The sequence below is a fragment of the Diachasma alloeum genome, unplaced genomic scaffold, assembly GCF_001412515.2.
Source record: "Diachasma alloeum isolate Michigan unplaced genomic scaffold, Dall2.0 Dall_scaffold_00198, whole genome shotgun sequence".
Taxonomy (NCBI): domain Eukaryota; kingdom Metazoa; phylum Arthropoda; class Insecta; order Hymenoptera; family Braconidae; genus Diachasma; species Diachasma alloeum.
The window spans coordinates 2,226,322-2,242,959 of record NW_021680363.1 but is presented as its reverse complement, the minus strand read 5'-3'; the positions used below and the strand labels follow the sequence as shown (position 1 = coordinate 2,242,959).

The 16,638-nt window shown below is 38.0% G+C and overlaps 2 protein-coding genes across 2 annotated transcripts in view; one reads left to right on the top strand and one right to left on the bottom strand.

Annotated features, from left to right (window-relative positions):
- Window positions 1-16,638, top strand: part of LOC107035525 (tachykinins) — a 50,374-nt gene that overhangs the window by 27,391 nt on the left and 6,345 nt on the right. Inside the window, exons 3-5 of the mRNA XM_015252992.1 lie at window positions 14,082-14,274; window positions 14,624-14,842; window positions 16,050-16,322. Coding sequence (XP_015108478.1) covers window positions 14,083-14,274; window positions 14,624-14,842; window positions 16,050-16,322 — 684 coding nt within the window. The 5' untranslated portion in view covers window position 14,082. The remainder of the gene's footprint in view (window positions 1-14,081; window positions 14,275-14,623; window positions 14,843-16,049; window positions 16,323-16,638) is intronic.
- LOC107048842 lies at window positions 1,259-3,369 on the bottom strand. The gene is made up of 2 exons (XM_015272270.1): window positions 3,030-3,369; window positions 1,259-2,694 (listed from the first exon to the last, which is right to left on the bottom strand). Exons 1-2 carry the CDS (start codon window positions 3,367-3,369, stop codon window positions 1,259-1,261), a joined length of 1,776 nt encoding a protein of 591 aa, XP_015127756.1.

The following is a 16,638-nucleotide window of genomic DNA, read 5'->3' as shown; positions in this document are numbered from 1 at the left end:
TTTCGCGTGGTGAGAATAAAGAAAGTATAACCCCCCCCCCCCCCNAATGTACAAGTCTATAAAAATATAATTTGGGTCAGGGAGTTTGCTCTCAGAGAGTTTCCTCTTCCCTCTAGTATATTCAATTAGCTATTTAGAGATCGGGCTTCAGCCACTCGTTCCGTCCAGTGGATCCGTTGATGTTTAATTCAAACTCCTATGTTTTTTACTATCATCAGCCGTAATCATCGGTGCTGAGGTAGTCCGACATGACGTTCGGTTCGGAATATGTTCCGGGCTGCCTAAGAGACTTCATACTTAAACCCAACATCGTCAATTTATGATCTAACGAATGATCACAGCCATACTTCCCCACAAAGCGAACGAGAGCATCTGTTAACGAGAGTACCTACCCAACCACCATTCGTACTTTTCGTGTGGTGAGAATAAAGAAAGTATAACCCCATATTGTCCTTTATCCATGACTAATGACCAGCGGCACGCTTGCAACATCAATTATGAACTCCTTTGATCCCGCTCGAATGAGCCCGAGAAATATCAAAAGTTAGCTTTATTTCGATCTTCAGGAAATGTACAAGTCTATAAAAATATAATTTGGGTCAGGGAGTTTGCTCTCAGAGAGTTTCCTCTTCCCTCTAGTATATTCAATTAGCTATTTAGAGATCGGGCTTCAGCCACTCGTTCCGTCCAGTGGATCCGTTGATGTTTAATTCAAACTCCTATGTTTTTTACTATCATCAGCCGTAATCATCGGTGCTGAGGTAGTCCGACATGACGTTCGGTTCGGAATATGTTCCGGGCTGCCTAAGAGACTTCATACTTAAACCCAACATCGTCAATTTATGATCTAACGAATGATCACAGCCATACTTCCCCACAAAGCGAACGAGAGCATCTGTTAACGAGAGTACCTACCCAACCACCATTCGTACTTTTCGTGTGGTGAGAATAAAGAAAGTATAACCCCATATTGTCCTTTTTCCATGACTAATGACCAGCGGCACGCTTGCAACATCAATTATAAACTCCTTTGACGCCACTTGAATGAACCCGAGAAATATCAAAAGTTGGCTTTATTACGATCTTCAGCAAATGTACAAGTCTATAAAAATATAATTTGGGTCAGGGAGTTTGCTCTCAGAAAGTTTCCTCTTCCCTATAGTATATTCGATTAGCTATTTAGAGATCGGGCTTTAGCCAGTCGTTCTATCCACTGGATTTGTTGATGATCACTTAAAACTCCTGTTTTTCATTTTCGTCAGCCGTAATCGTCGGTGCTGAGGTAGTCCGACTTGACGTCCGGTTCGGAATATTCTCCGGGCTGCCAAGGTCGACTGACGTATCTCTGAATATAAGAGACATCGTACTTGAACCCAACGTCGTCAACTTGCTCGACAGAGCAGTTGACGAAGGATCCGCTCTTGTAGAGGGTCAGAGGACAGCCCACCTGGTCCTTCGGAGGATAGATCATCATTCTGTTCTCATCCCGACTCCTGCCGTCCCTATTCACCGGCACAATCCTCGGGAGGGAGAAGTCGTGCCGCCTGATTCGTCTCTTCTGTCTGCTCCTTCTCAATTTTTTCTGGTCAAATTTGTCATTATCATCTCCGATTTTATCCAAATCTTCAGCTACGGATTTCGCTTTGGCTTTCGCTTCTGGTTTACAATCACAGCGGGATGTCTTGCAGGCGAAGACCTTGCTTTTCCCACCCTCTTGTCTCCGGTGATTTTTATGATTCGATCCCTCAGGTGAATCCAAGAATTTTGGTCGCATTGCTGCCTTCTGACAGCTGCAAAGAGGATCCGAAAGATCTGGTCTCCGAAATTTTGGTTGCATTGCTGTGATTGCTTTCGGAAGGTCCTGAGGATTCGGACATTGGCACGAACGATCGATCCTCTCCGGTTCCAAACAGGTCGACGTGTTCTTTCTGTGCGAGTTGTCCCCCGTGGATCGAACTTCAAAGGAGAACTCCTTGTTCGGATAGCGTCGGGTTATCCTTTTGCGAAAGGTCTCTCCGGGTTTTTTCGCTGCCTCAAGCTCCCGACGGATTGATTTCAGATGGGATGATAGGAGTCTGTACTCATCGCTGAATTTTTTCAAGTGTTCGCCGTATTTCCTCCAGTCGCCGGGGGCTGCCACCGTCGGCCGGAGATCCCGGAGGTTCAGTTTGGGAGAGGGGGATTGATCTGGAGATGAGCAGGAGCAGGAGCTTTCGGCCTGATGGTCCTCGTCAGGACCTTTTGCGTTGTCATTCGTCAATGTGGATTTTTTCGATGCCTTTGAATATGTTCTACCGGATATGTCAATCGGACTCTCGGGACATCTGCAGTCAATGGAGCAACTGGGATTCCAATCGTCGTTTATGCAGGTGCAGCCGCTGATACGTTTCGCTTCTCGAGTCTTTAGCATACTGCACAACTTTTGAGTTGGGGAGCCTTGGGGACGGCACGTGCCGGGGTGAGGGGTGAAAGTGCCTCGGGATTTGGAGTGCCTCTTTGAATCTCGGAGGAGTTTTAATCTTTCAGCTCTCAGGTAATCGATACAGTCACAGCAGCTGCAGGAGTCAGCGTCGGATTTTTTAAGTTTTTCATTCTGGGATTTGGATCTTGGGGGGGGATTCTGGATTTTGGTTCTTTGGAGGGGATTTCGAGGGCTCGGACTGCCGGAGGAGGACGATCTGTTTGATGAGGAATCTGGGGACATCAAATATTGATTAACAATGAATCGCGGTGACTGAATGTAAGTGAGGCGGAGGGGAATCTATTGTATTCCTGCAGAAAAATCTGGCCTCTTCAATTAAATATTTAGATCATTTTTTAAGTTTTCTAAGGTCAAATAATTTTTTTTTCTTTTCTTGGTCTACTCTGTAAACTCTAAATAGGTTTTTCCCCAGAAAAAATTCCCTAAACTACTTGAACATCCTTAAAGAGAAGTAGATTAGAATTAAAAAGGCTCTTGGCTTGAAATCCTTCCCCCGCACAATCGAAAAATTAATAAAAATTTTCATTCATTTTTCTTCGTGCTTTACCTCTCACCAATTTCTCTTTATCTTTCCCCCATAGACGACAGTCTCTCGACCAACTTTTTATTACTTCTACACTCGTGACTTTAACAACTGGAGATGCTGCAGTTTCTCTCCTTGTGTACCTCCTTTCAATCCCCGGTTTTTCATAGCCACTCGAGGGACTTCTGTTCACTTTCTTAGGATCAACATTTCTTTTACTTCTGCATTCTCTCGTGTTTATCCGGTGGGGGGGTCTCTCGAGGCGTTTCGAGGAGGTCGGAGTGTCCGGACACTGGCAGTCATCGCTCGAGGGAGAGTTGAACTTTGAGCGATCAAAATCGTTAATTCCTCGGGTTTTGGACATCTCATTGCCAACTTCAGCAAGAAATTTTGCAGGTTACATTACCCTCATGTTTTTTCATAAATGTCAACCTTTTATTCTGTAGCGGGCGAGTGTTACGATTATGTCACTTCGGCTGTACTAATTTTTTTATCCACGATAACGGAATTTTTATTGTTCTAAATGAATTCATGAATACTTGGATGAGATATAATATCGTCCTGATGGTCTAACTTTACATTCAACTTCAGGTGGTTTCTTTATGACACTAAGTTCAAGCATTTTAATGTTGTTATTAGTGCACTGGGTTATGTAACCACCCGGCACTTGTGTTAAAAACTTTGCTTCTCGAATTTTTTTCTGGAGCTGGAAACAGGCAAAGGGGAAAGGGTACACAGAGGAAAAAGTAATTTCACTTATTTTTTCATCTTCATTTTATTATTTCATTATAATTATATTATGTGTGCATTTCCGTTATATTATTATTATTATTACATTATTTTTATTAGTCACTAGAATGGACGCATGTCTCATTTCTTTTCTGAAGATTTTTTTTTCTTTTTAAAAATAAATCATGAGTAATTTTAAATATTCATGATTAATTCAGTAGCCAAGTGGTAAAACGATTTAAGTCATTTTTGACTATCGGCCAGTTTTCAATGAATATCTCGGAATCTAAGGGAGATAGCAAAATGTTTGTTATAATCTCTTTTGTAGGGCTGATTGAGACCTACAACAAATGTAGTGACAAAAATTTCGCTATCTCCCTTAGATTCGGAAATATTCCTCAAAAACTCAACTGGGAGGTAAGTCAACTTGAACCGTTTTACCACTTTGCTACTGAATTTTAATTTATCCGACGAATAATAAAATGTCATTCTCCCGGGGTGAACCTCCCCGTAATGAGAATGCATTTATCGTAAATGCGTCATGTATTACTTGTTCACCGGACAGAAGAAAAATTAATAATTGAAAAAAATTCGAAATAAATTGGTTCCTGCGAGGAATAAAATAAAAAAATAATGTCTAAAATAAAATATCCATTTAAAAAAAATTTTCAATTAAAAAATTCCGAGAATATTAGTGTTGGCTTGTAAAAAAAATTACTGGAATTAATTTTCGATAAAATAATTACCCGAGTGTCATGCAAATTGAATTAAGTAGAATATTCAGTGACGGCACGTCACAGAAATTTGTCAAGTGGAATCAGGGTTATAATACCGTATGTGCAGCACGCGCATAAAACATCGAAAGGTCACCGCGGATTAGTATCCAAGTCTTGGTCAGCAGATTCATCCCATGGGCATAGCCCTTTCCCTGGACCGTTCCTTCAGAATTGATTGGACCATAAAGAGAGAGAAAGAGAGAGAGAGAGAGAGAGAGAGAGAGAGAGAGGAGGGGAGGGGGATAGTTTGCCTGACGTTTTTACAACCGGTAATTGACCGTTGAACTTTTCATGTTTACTCTCGATTTTTTCATCCGGAAAATTTATTTTCATTGAGATTCTCTCATTCTTGTATCGTGCAATCTTCCTCTCATTTGTCTGCTCTCTTTTTCCGTTCGTTTCGAGTGCTGATTCAATGCCCACTCCATTTTTCTCGTGATAATTGTGTGTCGTACCCATCGATAATAAGACGTGAAATAGAAAGATATCAATTGAATTGAAGAACTACTTTTTTTACGGAAAAAAGTCCAATAAAAAAGTGTTTCATAGAGAAATAAAACTTTTGATGGGAGAAATTTTTTACAGGAATTTCACGTCATAAATTTCCAGTTTATTGTTTTCCTCTTTTCATTAAAAAAAATTGAACAAAATAATTAGGAAATGAAAACCGAGGAACTTCCGTAGAAAATATGTCAATAGAATTAAATATATGAGAAAATCGAGTTCTATTGATTTTTTATTTGACAATCATTTCACTATTAATTTTTTTTTTACGTAACTGTAGACTGAAGAATGAGTGACCGAAAAACCGCAAATATTTGTGATCCGCAAAAGCCCATAAGTGACATGTTTTCGTTTGAATCTGCATGAAAATCTGGGGGAATTAAAACCGAATGTGTTCATCAACGTTTTACCAAGCTGAATCTACAACAGCGGAGATTAAACCAATGTGGATAGCGGTTCAGTTTAACTCAATTTCCACCCACCACCCATCAACCGGCTATATTCTTGTTAATTTCGTGGCACGCGCCATTTCCACGCTCATAAATTCCTCGTTAAAATTACCAAAAGTAGTGGCAGACTAAGTTTATAATTATTCTTTCTAATCATCGATGAGAAAAATGTCTAATACAATATTATTAATATGAAAATGATTATTCTTCGCAAAACGACTCGGTTTCGCCCAGAAGTGAATAACAACACGAGAAAAAACATCCAATTAAATTAATGAATTAATTTCAATCAATTTTGATTTAATTTCAATTCAATAGATTTTTATTTTTCTGTAGAATTTTTTGGGTGTAAATTTTCTGCTTTTCACAATCAAATTTAGAGAAAAAACCTGAAAAATTTGTACCAAATAATTCTTACTAAAAAAATCATAATTCCTTTCTTCTCGAAAGTAAATAAAAACGCGTCTCAAAAAATTTAGTAGAAAAACCTTGCGTTTTCTGTGAAAAATTCTATTGGAACTCCATAAGAATTTTCTTAAAGTTCATCAGAATTCTATTTAAAAATTGTTTTTTTTGCGCTAATTCCATTGAAGATTCTGTTTTTTATTCGCAATTTGAGGTCTACCTTTTCTCTATGAAAAAGAAAGAACGGAAAAAATTCAACCCTGATCAGCGGTGTCGGATCGTTGCTTTCTTTTTCAGTCAATCGAGCGAACGAAATCGTTTAGCTTTATCAGAGGCCCCCACAAAGTTGACGACAACAATCCCTGACATTTTCCATTTATCCGTTTTTCCCCCCTTTACATAAGCGAAAGTCAACGGAAATACCAGTCCCCATTTCCGGTAGTCACAAGTAAAAGCACTCCAACAAAAATTTGAAATAAAAAAGGGAATAGAATGAAAAAATTGACGTGAAAACTCCAGTGACGGTGATTCTACGTCAATCTGAATCAAAGTTTCATGAGTTTGGAACTAGAGAAAAAATCAGCCATTGAAAGTTTGGAGATGGGTATAGAATTAAAAAAAAGAATTCGCCAATTCTGCGATTTGTTTGTAATTGAAAAACTTTTGAGTTCTCTCCTCCGTTTCCATTAGGTCGTATGGAGTGATATTTTTTGTTCATTAGGTTAAATTCACTATTTGATGAAGCAATGTCAACGCCGGAGAGTTGTTGCGCGGCGAGAAAAGTTGGATGAAAATTATCTAGAAAATCCTGGCAAAATTTATTGTACAGAACGTAATCCCGAAGCGAAATATAATTCAATAAAAAAAACGGTTTGTAAAATTATCCTCATATTCGCGTTCGGTAAGAAATTATTCTCCATTTCCAAGAGACGACGACAATTTTTTGATGACAAGAAAGAATTTGTTTTTAATTTGATTTATTTATGAATGAATTAATTCAATTAATAGTTTTTTAGCCGCTAATCTAAATTATTTTAATGCAGAAATCAGATGAACTAATTTGAGAAATCGTTTTCTTGACATGAACCAATTGCCCTCATCTTGCGGACGAGTATAAAATTTCTTGGTGTAAGATTTTTTTTCTTAGCGTGAGATATTGTGCGCTTGGAAATTTTCAAGCCATGAATTTCTCGATACAAGTATTCCCTCCACGATTACTTGACTCGTTCGCTAATTTTTCTGTAACATTTTTCTCCGCGTGAAGTGCTTTCATTACTCTCGTATTGTTTTCCTCGTTTTCCTGAAAGCAAAATGTTCCTGAATATTCTGTTATTTCCGTATCCCACCAGCGATCTATTACACATCACGCGTGGTCCGTTCTGTCCACATGGACACAACTCAGGACAATGAAAAATGTCTCCTGGAACGATCGTGACGAGTGCCCTGTACCGTTTTTAATAGCAATCTTTTATTATTTTTGTTTTCATATTCCCTAGGATTATGAAATTTTCATTAGCATTGTTGGCCCTCGGTTTTAACGGATTATCAAGGGAGTTGAGAGTGGAAAAAAAATTTCATTAGTTTTCATTTCCCGGTGAGAGGCGAGAGGGTGGAAGGCCGCTAACCCACTCATGTCTTTTTTAATTTCTAAAAGACTTATATTAATACCTTATGGTAGAAAATTACTCGACAATTATTTATCGCGCATTAGTGGGGCAAATCTGCATGAATTATTCTATATTTTAATGATCTCACAGTTCGTTAATTTTAAAATACCACTTTCCATTGAACTGGTGAATAATCAATGGTGGGAGCAGGTGACCGACCGCTGCGTAGGTCGACTACGTTAATTGTATTTTTTTTTCAACGAGCGGGAGCTCGGATGAACCCCAGTTTTTTTAATTTCCCCTATTCATGCACTCTTCAGAGCGAATGAACATGCAAACAGTAAAAATATGGTGAGATGTGATCTATATAATTTGTTGCAACTGATTGGAATTGACGGAGAGGCTGAATATAATTAGGATAATTTTTAATTTGCGAATTAATAATAATACCGTGACTATTGACTTTGAGATACGCCAGGAGAAAAGTTGGATAAAAATTATCTAGAAAATCGCGGCAAATTTTATTGTACGAAAGGTAATTGTGGAAGGAAATGTAATTCAATGAAAAAATTCCCGTTTGTAAAGGATGTTTTAGTATTCATTTAGTAAAAAAAAACACATCTGGGGATGCGAAAATTATTCTCCTGTAGAGTAAAATTTCCCACAACGGGAGTTTTAATGGTTAAAAAAATGGTTATGAAATTTCTAGTTTTAGGTAGAATTCAAGGAAATTCATGAGTTTTAAGGGGGAGTGAGATAGCAATTTCACAACTTGACTAAATTGTCAGTGAAACATGAATATTTTCATGAATTTTCAATTTTTCCCTGAATTTTCTGCATTTTCACAGAATAATTCAACTGAAAAATCAAGTATTCTATTGATTTTTAGATCATTCAAACAGAAAATCAATGGAATATTTTCTTTTTCAAGGGCAATATTTCCTGAAATTTCAGAGAAACTTGAACACAATAAAAATTTCCGGAATTTGGCACAGAAAATTCAGACGAAAATTGTTGACAGTGTAGGGTAAAAAGTACTGATAATGGATTTCGCTCCACGTTTACTTGACTTGTTCGGTAATTGTTCTCCAACTTTGTTCTCCGTGTAACGATCAAGTCATGCTGTCACTGCTAACGGCCCTAATTTTTTTCCCCCTCGTGTATCTTCCTCTGCCTTTTATTTCTCATAGGTCTTGGGTATACAGTGTTATAACTCTCACCTCTGAAGCCTTTCCGACCCCTTCGCTCTGTTTACCACCTTCCCATCGTCGCTTTTTTTATCCCGGTCGGAGGAATTATTAAATTTATTAGGTGCCAGTGAACGTTTTTTTATGGAACAATAAAAAAATTTTGTTATTTTTACTTTGCCGTGAAGTTCAATAGTCTCTCGATAATTATGAGAGATGGGATCAAGCCTCCCGCATCCCATGAATATTCAAAGTAGAATGATTCATCGAGGGTGCGATATATCGGAATATCACATATCAACGTTAACAATTGGAAACATGATATGCGGGAACCTCCCGAATTTCCAACTCTCTTCAGGAATTAAAGTACTTGAACATTATTTCATCCCGCATGGGGCAATTAAACATGAAAATTCAAGCGTGAAAATTGCATGTCAATGAGGTCTTGAAACGAATCTGTGCGTTTGAAAATCTATTCATCATTGAACATCATCCCACATGCACGCCCAACGCAGTGGAGAGTAATCATGAATCATCACAAATCGTTATCTCATTCGAGATGACTACACACTGATAGAAAGATTTAAATAATTGCTGCTAACGAGGCCTTTTAACTATTACCACGATTTCTTAATAGTTAACGAGTCGTGGTGATAGTTAAGACATCTCGTTAACAACAACTAAATGCGCTGTTAACAAAAAATTAAATTTCATGGACAGTCGACCGGTAATTTTCAGCAGAGTGACATTGAGTGGGATTTAAGGCAGAAAAAATCGTGAAATTTCAGTGCCGAATTACGATGAATTTTCGATTAATTGCACTACAAAAATTCGGCTCTTATTCTAAGAACCAAACCCCTTTCCATTTTTTTCATCGCCTCCGCCACTTTTTTCTCATTTCATTACCATAATATACATTTTACAACGCACTCGATGGACAATCAACAGATGGTGAGACTCGTAAATAGATTTAATTAAAATTTCAAGATGCTGTTGGACATTTTGAGTTGAAAGGATTGATGTTGACAGGGTTTCAACGACACTCGTGAGAAATAACATCGGTTGATCCTCTGACAATTCACATCGCTTGTTTAGCCGAGTGAACGATGGCGTGTGTGCCACGTGCTCGGTTCTTCCGATTTGCCTCTTTTATTTTCTCGAGTAGTCTCTCGTGTCCCACAAAGTCCTCCCCGCCTCATCCATCTGCCCTCTTTCCTCAACATGCACTCGACCTACCTACTTGTGGTGTACCTACGTTTATACGCGCTGTGCAAGAATCTAGTCTGGCTTTTTTCTGCTTTTTTTTCTACTCTCGGCGGCTTTTCACCTCTTCTGGGGCCCTTTTGTATCAACCGACACGCAGAAATATCGCGTGACGTGCGACAGAATTTTTCACGACAACGAGGGATGGGGAGTGTATTCGAAGATTGAAACAAGTGGAAGAGGGGATTGATTGCGGAGTGCTGGCGGTTTATAGTGTTGGAAATTTTTTAAAATTTCGTGGAAAATATGGCGGTAACGGCCGAAGGCCCTCAGGCGATGGCCAGTCACAAGCGTCTTGTGACGAATTACGTGAGGAATAAAAATAAATAAATAGATATGGCGGTAATGCGCTTGAAATTTCAAGTTTTAGATAGAATTCGACGAAATTCATGAGTTTTCAGTGGAAGTGAGACGGAAAGTTCGCAACTTGATTGAATTTTCAATGGAATATGAATATTCAGAAATGAAATGACATGAATTTTCGAATTTTCCCTGAATTTTCCAATTTTTTAGAATAATTGAACTGAAAAATCGAGTATTTTATTGATTTTCGGATTATTCGAACAGAAAATCAATGGAATATTTTATTTTTCCATGACAAGATATCCTGAAATTTCAGTAGATATTATACATGATCAAAATTTCCCGGATTTGACATAGCGAAGTGCTAGACATCATGATGCCCCCAAAAAATGGGGAAGAAGGTGTCCATTTGTTATCCATATTAATTATTTTCCAAAAATCAAGCCGAAAAAATAAACAAAGCCTTGAAATATGCGGAAAAAATTAAAGTTTATTTAAAAAACAATTGAAACTAATCTTCGGAATTGAAATATTCGGATTGAAATATTTTAACTGAAAACTCGTTTTTTTCGGGAATCATCTGCTCCTTTGAAAACGCTGACGTAAAAATTAGTGCGGATTCCGGAATTAAATTGGGAACCCCCGGTTGTCTGACCCGATAGACAGAACGTTGACCAGACGCTAGTCAAAACACCGACGATGTTAAAGAGGGGCTCGAGGCATGAGGGGGTAGTCTCAAACGAAAGGATCCAATTCCTGAGCGTGATTGTCTCGACGCGTTTTATCGCTCGTGAAAACAAGCCAGTTGTCCCCAGGGACCAGCAGGGTCCCCGTTCCCCAAATTTTCTCAGTACACCTAGGCGGGAAAAGAGCTGACGCTTTTATGCTGATTGAAAAGTATTCTATTATATCCCTGTACCAATTCATCACGTTTTTCTGTGAAATTCTTTCGTGCGTGTAAGGGTAAAATAGAATAGCAGTGAAAGATAATAATTAAGGGAGGTGTTTATTCTCAATTTCCCACAAAAAAGAATGTGGAAGAATGTGAATATGTCCCAGATGTGTTTTTTTGCCGAACGAATCGTAAAATATCTTCCACAAATATTTTTTGTTTCTTCGATTACATTTCGCTTCACGATCACCTTTCATACACTGTTAAAATTTTTTGTCGGAATTTCCCGTGCCAAATTCCGGCAATTTTTATCGTCTTCGAATTTTACAGAAATTCCAGGAAATCTTGTCATTGAAGATTTATAATTTCGTGGGAAAATAAAACAGAACTGTAAATTTCCGTTCCATTTTTCCCTGAAAATGAATAGAAAACCAGAAAATTCTGGTAAATATATTCTTAAATTTTCAGGGCAGTGGCACTGAATGCGATTTTGAGAGAAAAAAATCATGAAGTTTCAGATTTCACCGACAATTCAATGCAATTTGACACTGAATATTCATATTCAATTGGAAATTCAAATAAATTAAGGAATTCTGGTCTTTATGCCGCTCAAAATTCTGGGATTTTACTGAATTCTCAGTGAAATTTCATGCTTATTTTCCCTAAATCACATTCAGTGTTACTGTCCTGAAAATTGGTAGTAAACTCTCCCTAAAATTTAATTTTTCTTCTAACACTACACTAAAATTCGCCACGATTTTCTATGTAATTTTTATCCGCCTTTCCTCTCCGTCTTGTTAACAATGAACAAATCATTCCATCAGTGTACCGACCTGTCTACATTTCATTCTCTCCCTGCACCGCAATTCTATTTCCCATTTTCTGCATTCTCTTTGCGAGCATAATTACAATTTGAGTCTCCCCTTTATTTCGCGTGTTAGCAAGGGATGTACTCCAGGGTGTGCTACTCTGATAATCCTCAAGTCTCTGAGGAGCAACAAAAAAATAACACAAACTTTACCGCTGGGAGATAATCCCGGGGTAGAAAAAGTTGAAGTAGCAAAAATTCCGGATAATGAAGCGTATTTCCACCTCAGTGGAAAATCCCCGGCAAGGTATAGGCATCTATTGCGTAACCGCATCTTCAGGCGACCAGAACATAATCCACCTTGGTGAGAATACGAAACACGATATGTGAAAGCGACTAAACCAACTTACTGTGACAGTTTGTACCTCTGTTTGGTTATTGCAACGAGTATGTGGGTGATACCAAATCCCCTTGTAACTCTGATCATATCCGTGGGTTTCGAATTATTGTCCGAGGATTCCAGAGGTGCTGTCAAATTTTCCAGCTAACAGCTGTTGTTTCATTCTCTTTGAAATGTTGATATCCCATTTCTGGGGCAATTTGAGTAGTTTTATGACGACTTGACACTGTTTGGAAATTCCACGTATTTCTAATTTACATCATTCATTCAATAATGAGTAGGAGGCATGTCGTGACGAAAGGAATTACCTTAATTACGAGAATAATAGTTTTGTGATGACGATGCGTTCGCCGAATGTTTAATGATCTTGGGATTTTTAATTGGACGAGGTGGAGAGAATTCGTTCCATCTTTATCACTTGGGAAAAATTACTTTTTTAAAGTGGTTTAGGAATTTTCGCGGGGATCATTTTTGCATGCATCAATGTGTATTTTTTACCGAAAAAATCGTTAAATGGGGTAACCAAACCAATAGGTAGACACCGACCAAACGATTTCAACTTTTTTTAGTATTCTATAAAAAATGTAACAGAAATTGTCTTACAAATTTCCATTTTTGATAATAAAAATACGATAATATACGATGATTTTTATATTTTTTATTGATGAACATTTTGAACGTAAAGAGAACAAATTCTCGCGAGGTACAGTATTGGCTCTCAGTGGCGTATCTGTTCGATTATTATTATCGAAAAGGATCATTCTTTATTTTTAAACATGCAGAAGGATGAATTTGTTTGAATAGTCAGTCGTCTATCTATTGGGTGTTTGGACTGTATTCCACTTTTTCGTCATTTTATCATTTACTCCTTCATTGTTTCCACTTCAAATCATTATTTTCCCATAATTCATGTATTTTTTCAGGTATCGAATCCATCGTTGCCATATTTACGTGATTTATCAATTTTTGATCTCATGACGGACCTCAAATTTTCCTTAACCGTCTATCTGTTGGTCTGGTTATCCTATCCTCCACAAACAGGAAATTTTTCATTGTAAAATTTGCCACGATTTTCTAGGTAATTTTTATCCAACTTTTCTCTCCGCGCAATAAATCCCCAGATCCTTGAGTCAGAAAATTATCCCGTATACTTCCATCCTTCAAAACCCTCGACTAAATTCATCATAAATATTTCACGTATCACCACAAAACCAGAAACCGCATTATCTCCGGCCCGTGACCTTGGACGGTGTATCTTCCTGCATGCACTGGGGAAATAACCTTTTAATCTGAGAATATTTATTCTCATTGCGTGGGATTTTCATGCCTCGACATTTCTCATTTTCCTTGTGGTTTTCTCTCCCTTGAAATGACTCACTTCCGTTGATACCCCTGAGATAAAATATTTAATTGCATCTCTCTCGGTTTTTCTTTCATTTGTATGGAACTTGAACGACTGAATGAGATGAAGACAGGAAATTTTATTTGTTCATAACGCAAGTTGATTAAATATCTCAGACGCGAGAAGAATTACGCGAGAATTACATTCAAAAATATATTTGCCGAATTTTTCCTGATTTCTATAAATTTTCAGGGAATAATTGAACTGAAATTTACAATTCTTATTGATTTTTCCATGAAATTTTGAATTTTTAATGACAAAATTCCTAAAAATTTCAGTGGAACTGAAATGTGATGAACATTGTTGAAAAATTTACCGGAAATTTCACTTCTGTCCATTAAATGATTGCAGAATGTACGTCGGTTTGATCGTCTTCGTAGCAGTGTTGATAGCTTCGCAGACATTGGCCGAAGAGTCCAAGTTTAACGATGTACCGTCGGAAAAACGTGCCCCCATGGGATTCCAAGGCATGCGTGGGAAGAAGGACGCAGAGAATGTACTGGAGAGCGACGATTTCTCCAAAAGGGCACCTATGGGTTTCCAGGTATGATTTTTCTCCTTCCCCCAAAGTACAATCTCTTTTTGTTTTCCAATTCCAAGTTTAGGAGCTAAATTAGTAATTGCTCATTCATCACAGTCGTTCTAAATATTGCTCACGAATTAATAATTAATCACAGGATAGCGGGGGCGCGTCCGTTAAATTAAAATTTGAAACATTAATTTTTAAATTGAAATAAAAACTTCGAGTACTGATTTGCGAGTGAGTAATTGCTAGTCTTTTTCTTGACGAGTCTTTCCTCATCTTCGCCGCAAGCATTGATAATTCCGTGGATATATTGCCCTTGTCCTTGCCGAAAATTGTGGGAGACCCTCGAGTCTGATATTGTCAACAGGGTATGAGAGGGAAGAAAGATCCAGCGGGACCCGATCTGATCGACAATATAATTCAAGATGACTTTGAAAAGCGAGCGCTGATGGGCTTCCAAGGAATGAGGGGGAAGAAGGATCCACTCACATTATCAGACATTAAGGAAGCTCTTTACCATGAAGAATACGATAAGCGAGCGCCAATGGGATTTCAGGGAATGCGAGGAAAGAAGGCGTCAGAAGAAGTAAGCCTCCTTTTATTAATGAACAAACAACTTTCTGCAGATAGCGGTTACCGAATGTCGAAAAAAAGTTGAGAAATTGATGTTTTTTTTAGTACATTCGTTGATCTGTGCCAAGAGAATGGGTGAAACACAAGAATTATTGTGAGAAATGCAATTTAACATAACTTTATGGGAAAGACGAATGGAGTTGTGATGATATGTTTCGCTAGGGGGCAGAATAGCTGAGTGAATCAGTGCTGCCAACACATACGCTCATAAGCTAGAAAAATGAGCAAAAGCTTGCAATATGTGCCAAAAAATAGAAAAGTTATTAGAAAAATATTTTACACGAACATTTTCGAAATAGATTGAATTTTTTGAATTGAAACATAATTTTTTTCCGTCCCACCTCGCCATGAACACCTCAAATAAATTCAGATGATATCGATATTCTCAAGTCGAGAAGCCAAAAATTCTTGATTTAACAAAGAATAAAAAACAACGAAATCAAAAATACTTTTTCAAAAATAGTAGACTTGTTTCCAGAATGCCTAGTCATCGAATTCACGCCATTACGATTTTTCGGGTATCAGGATTTCTTCTGACATTACAAGATTGAGTTTCTCGATAAAAAAAGTGTTTTACGACTATCATAATGTATAACCAACTTATCACCGTAATATCTCGACCTGCCAGGGATTCCTGTTCCCTTCATTGAACTCAGCCTGGGACTGAGGAAAACGGCGGAAAATCTGTGTTTTTGTGGGTGCCCTCACCCCTCAATGTCGTTGACACGCAAGCTTCGTCCACCCTTCCCCCATCACGTATCCACCCTTTCGCCCTAATGTCCTTATTCGTGAGCATGAATGTCTCTCCGTTACACAGAATGATAATATTCTCAACTCCAAAATATTACCTGTTTCGTTTAATAATTATTTGGGAATAATATTTATACACTCAAAAAAAATCGCACGTTGATAATAAGGCTCAAACATTTGATAACAAATTTTATTGGTAAAAATAAATATTATTCTTCTAAAAAGAACGATATCTTCATTTAAAAAAATCAAACAAAAAAATTATAATATCTTGAAATATTTCATTACATTAATTTGTTCTATAGAATATTTTCCATTGAACATATCGAATCGGCGAAAAATTGATAGAAAGTTCAATAGAAATCCAATATGAAATTTCTATATTTCATCTATGTCAATATTTCCAAAAGGAGTTGCAGTTCCTGGACAATATAAAACGTGCGAGCATGGGATTCCACGGTATGCGTGGGAAGAAACTGTACGCGGATGATTACGAGGACGAATACGAGAAGCGAGCATTGGCGATGGGTTTTCAGGGGATGCGAGGAAAACGCGATGAGTACGAAGGAGAGTGGGAGAAGCGAGCACCCAGAGTATTCCAGGGCTTCCAGGGTATGAGAGGCAAGAAGAGCTTTCTGGAGGAGTTGGAGGAGATGGAGAAGAGGGCCATCATGGGGTTTCAGGTAACACTGCGTCAACTGCTTTCAACCGCACGCAACACAAACACCAGTGATATTTCCATTATTTACGGAGCGTATCTCCAACCTGTTGCATAATGGATAGCTTTCGAGTCGGGAATAATCGGATGTCTTGTTTTCCGTCATATTCATGGGGTAGTTCATTAAAAATAGGTATCGTTATGGCAGGAAATTTCCAAAAAATCATTTTGGAGGAGTCGCTTTACGGTGGACACTTTCGTTTTTCGCGATTATCTCGGAAACTATGAGAGATAGAGCCTTAAAACCTATTCCATTCGATTCCTGAGGAAATTTGGGTTCC

Bases quoted from the DNA above. Each gene is read 5' to 3' on its own strand.
- LOC107048842 (XM_015272270.1), bottom strand. From the start codon at position 3,369: ATGTCCAAAACCCGAGGAATTAACGATTTTGATCGCTCAAAGTTCAAC. The intron at 2,695-3,029 runs GTAAAGCACGAA...TGATGTCCCCAG, and splicing joins TAAAGAGAAATTGGTGAGAG to ATTCCTCATCAAACAGATCG.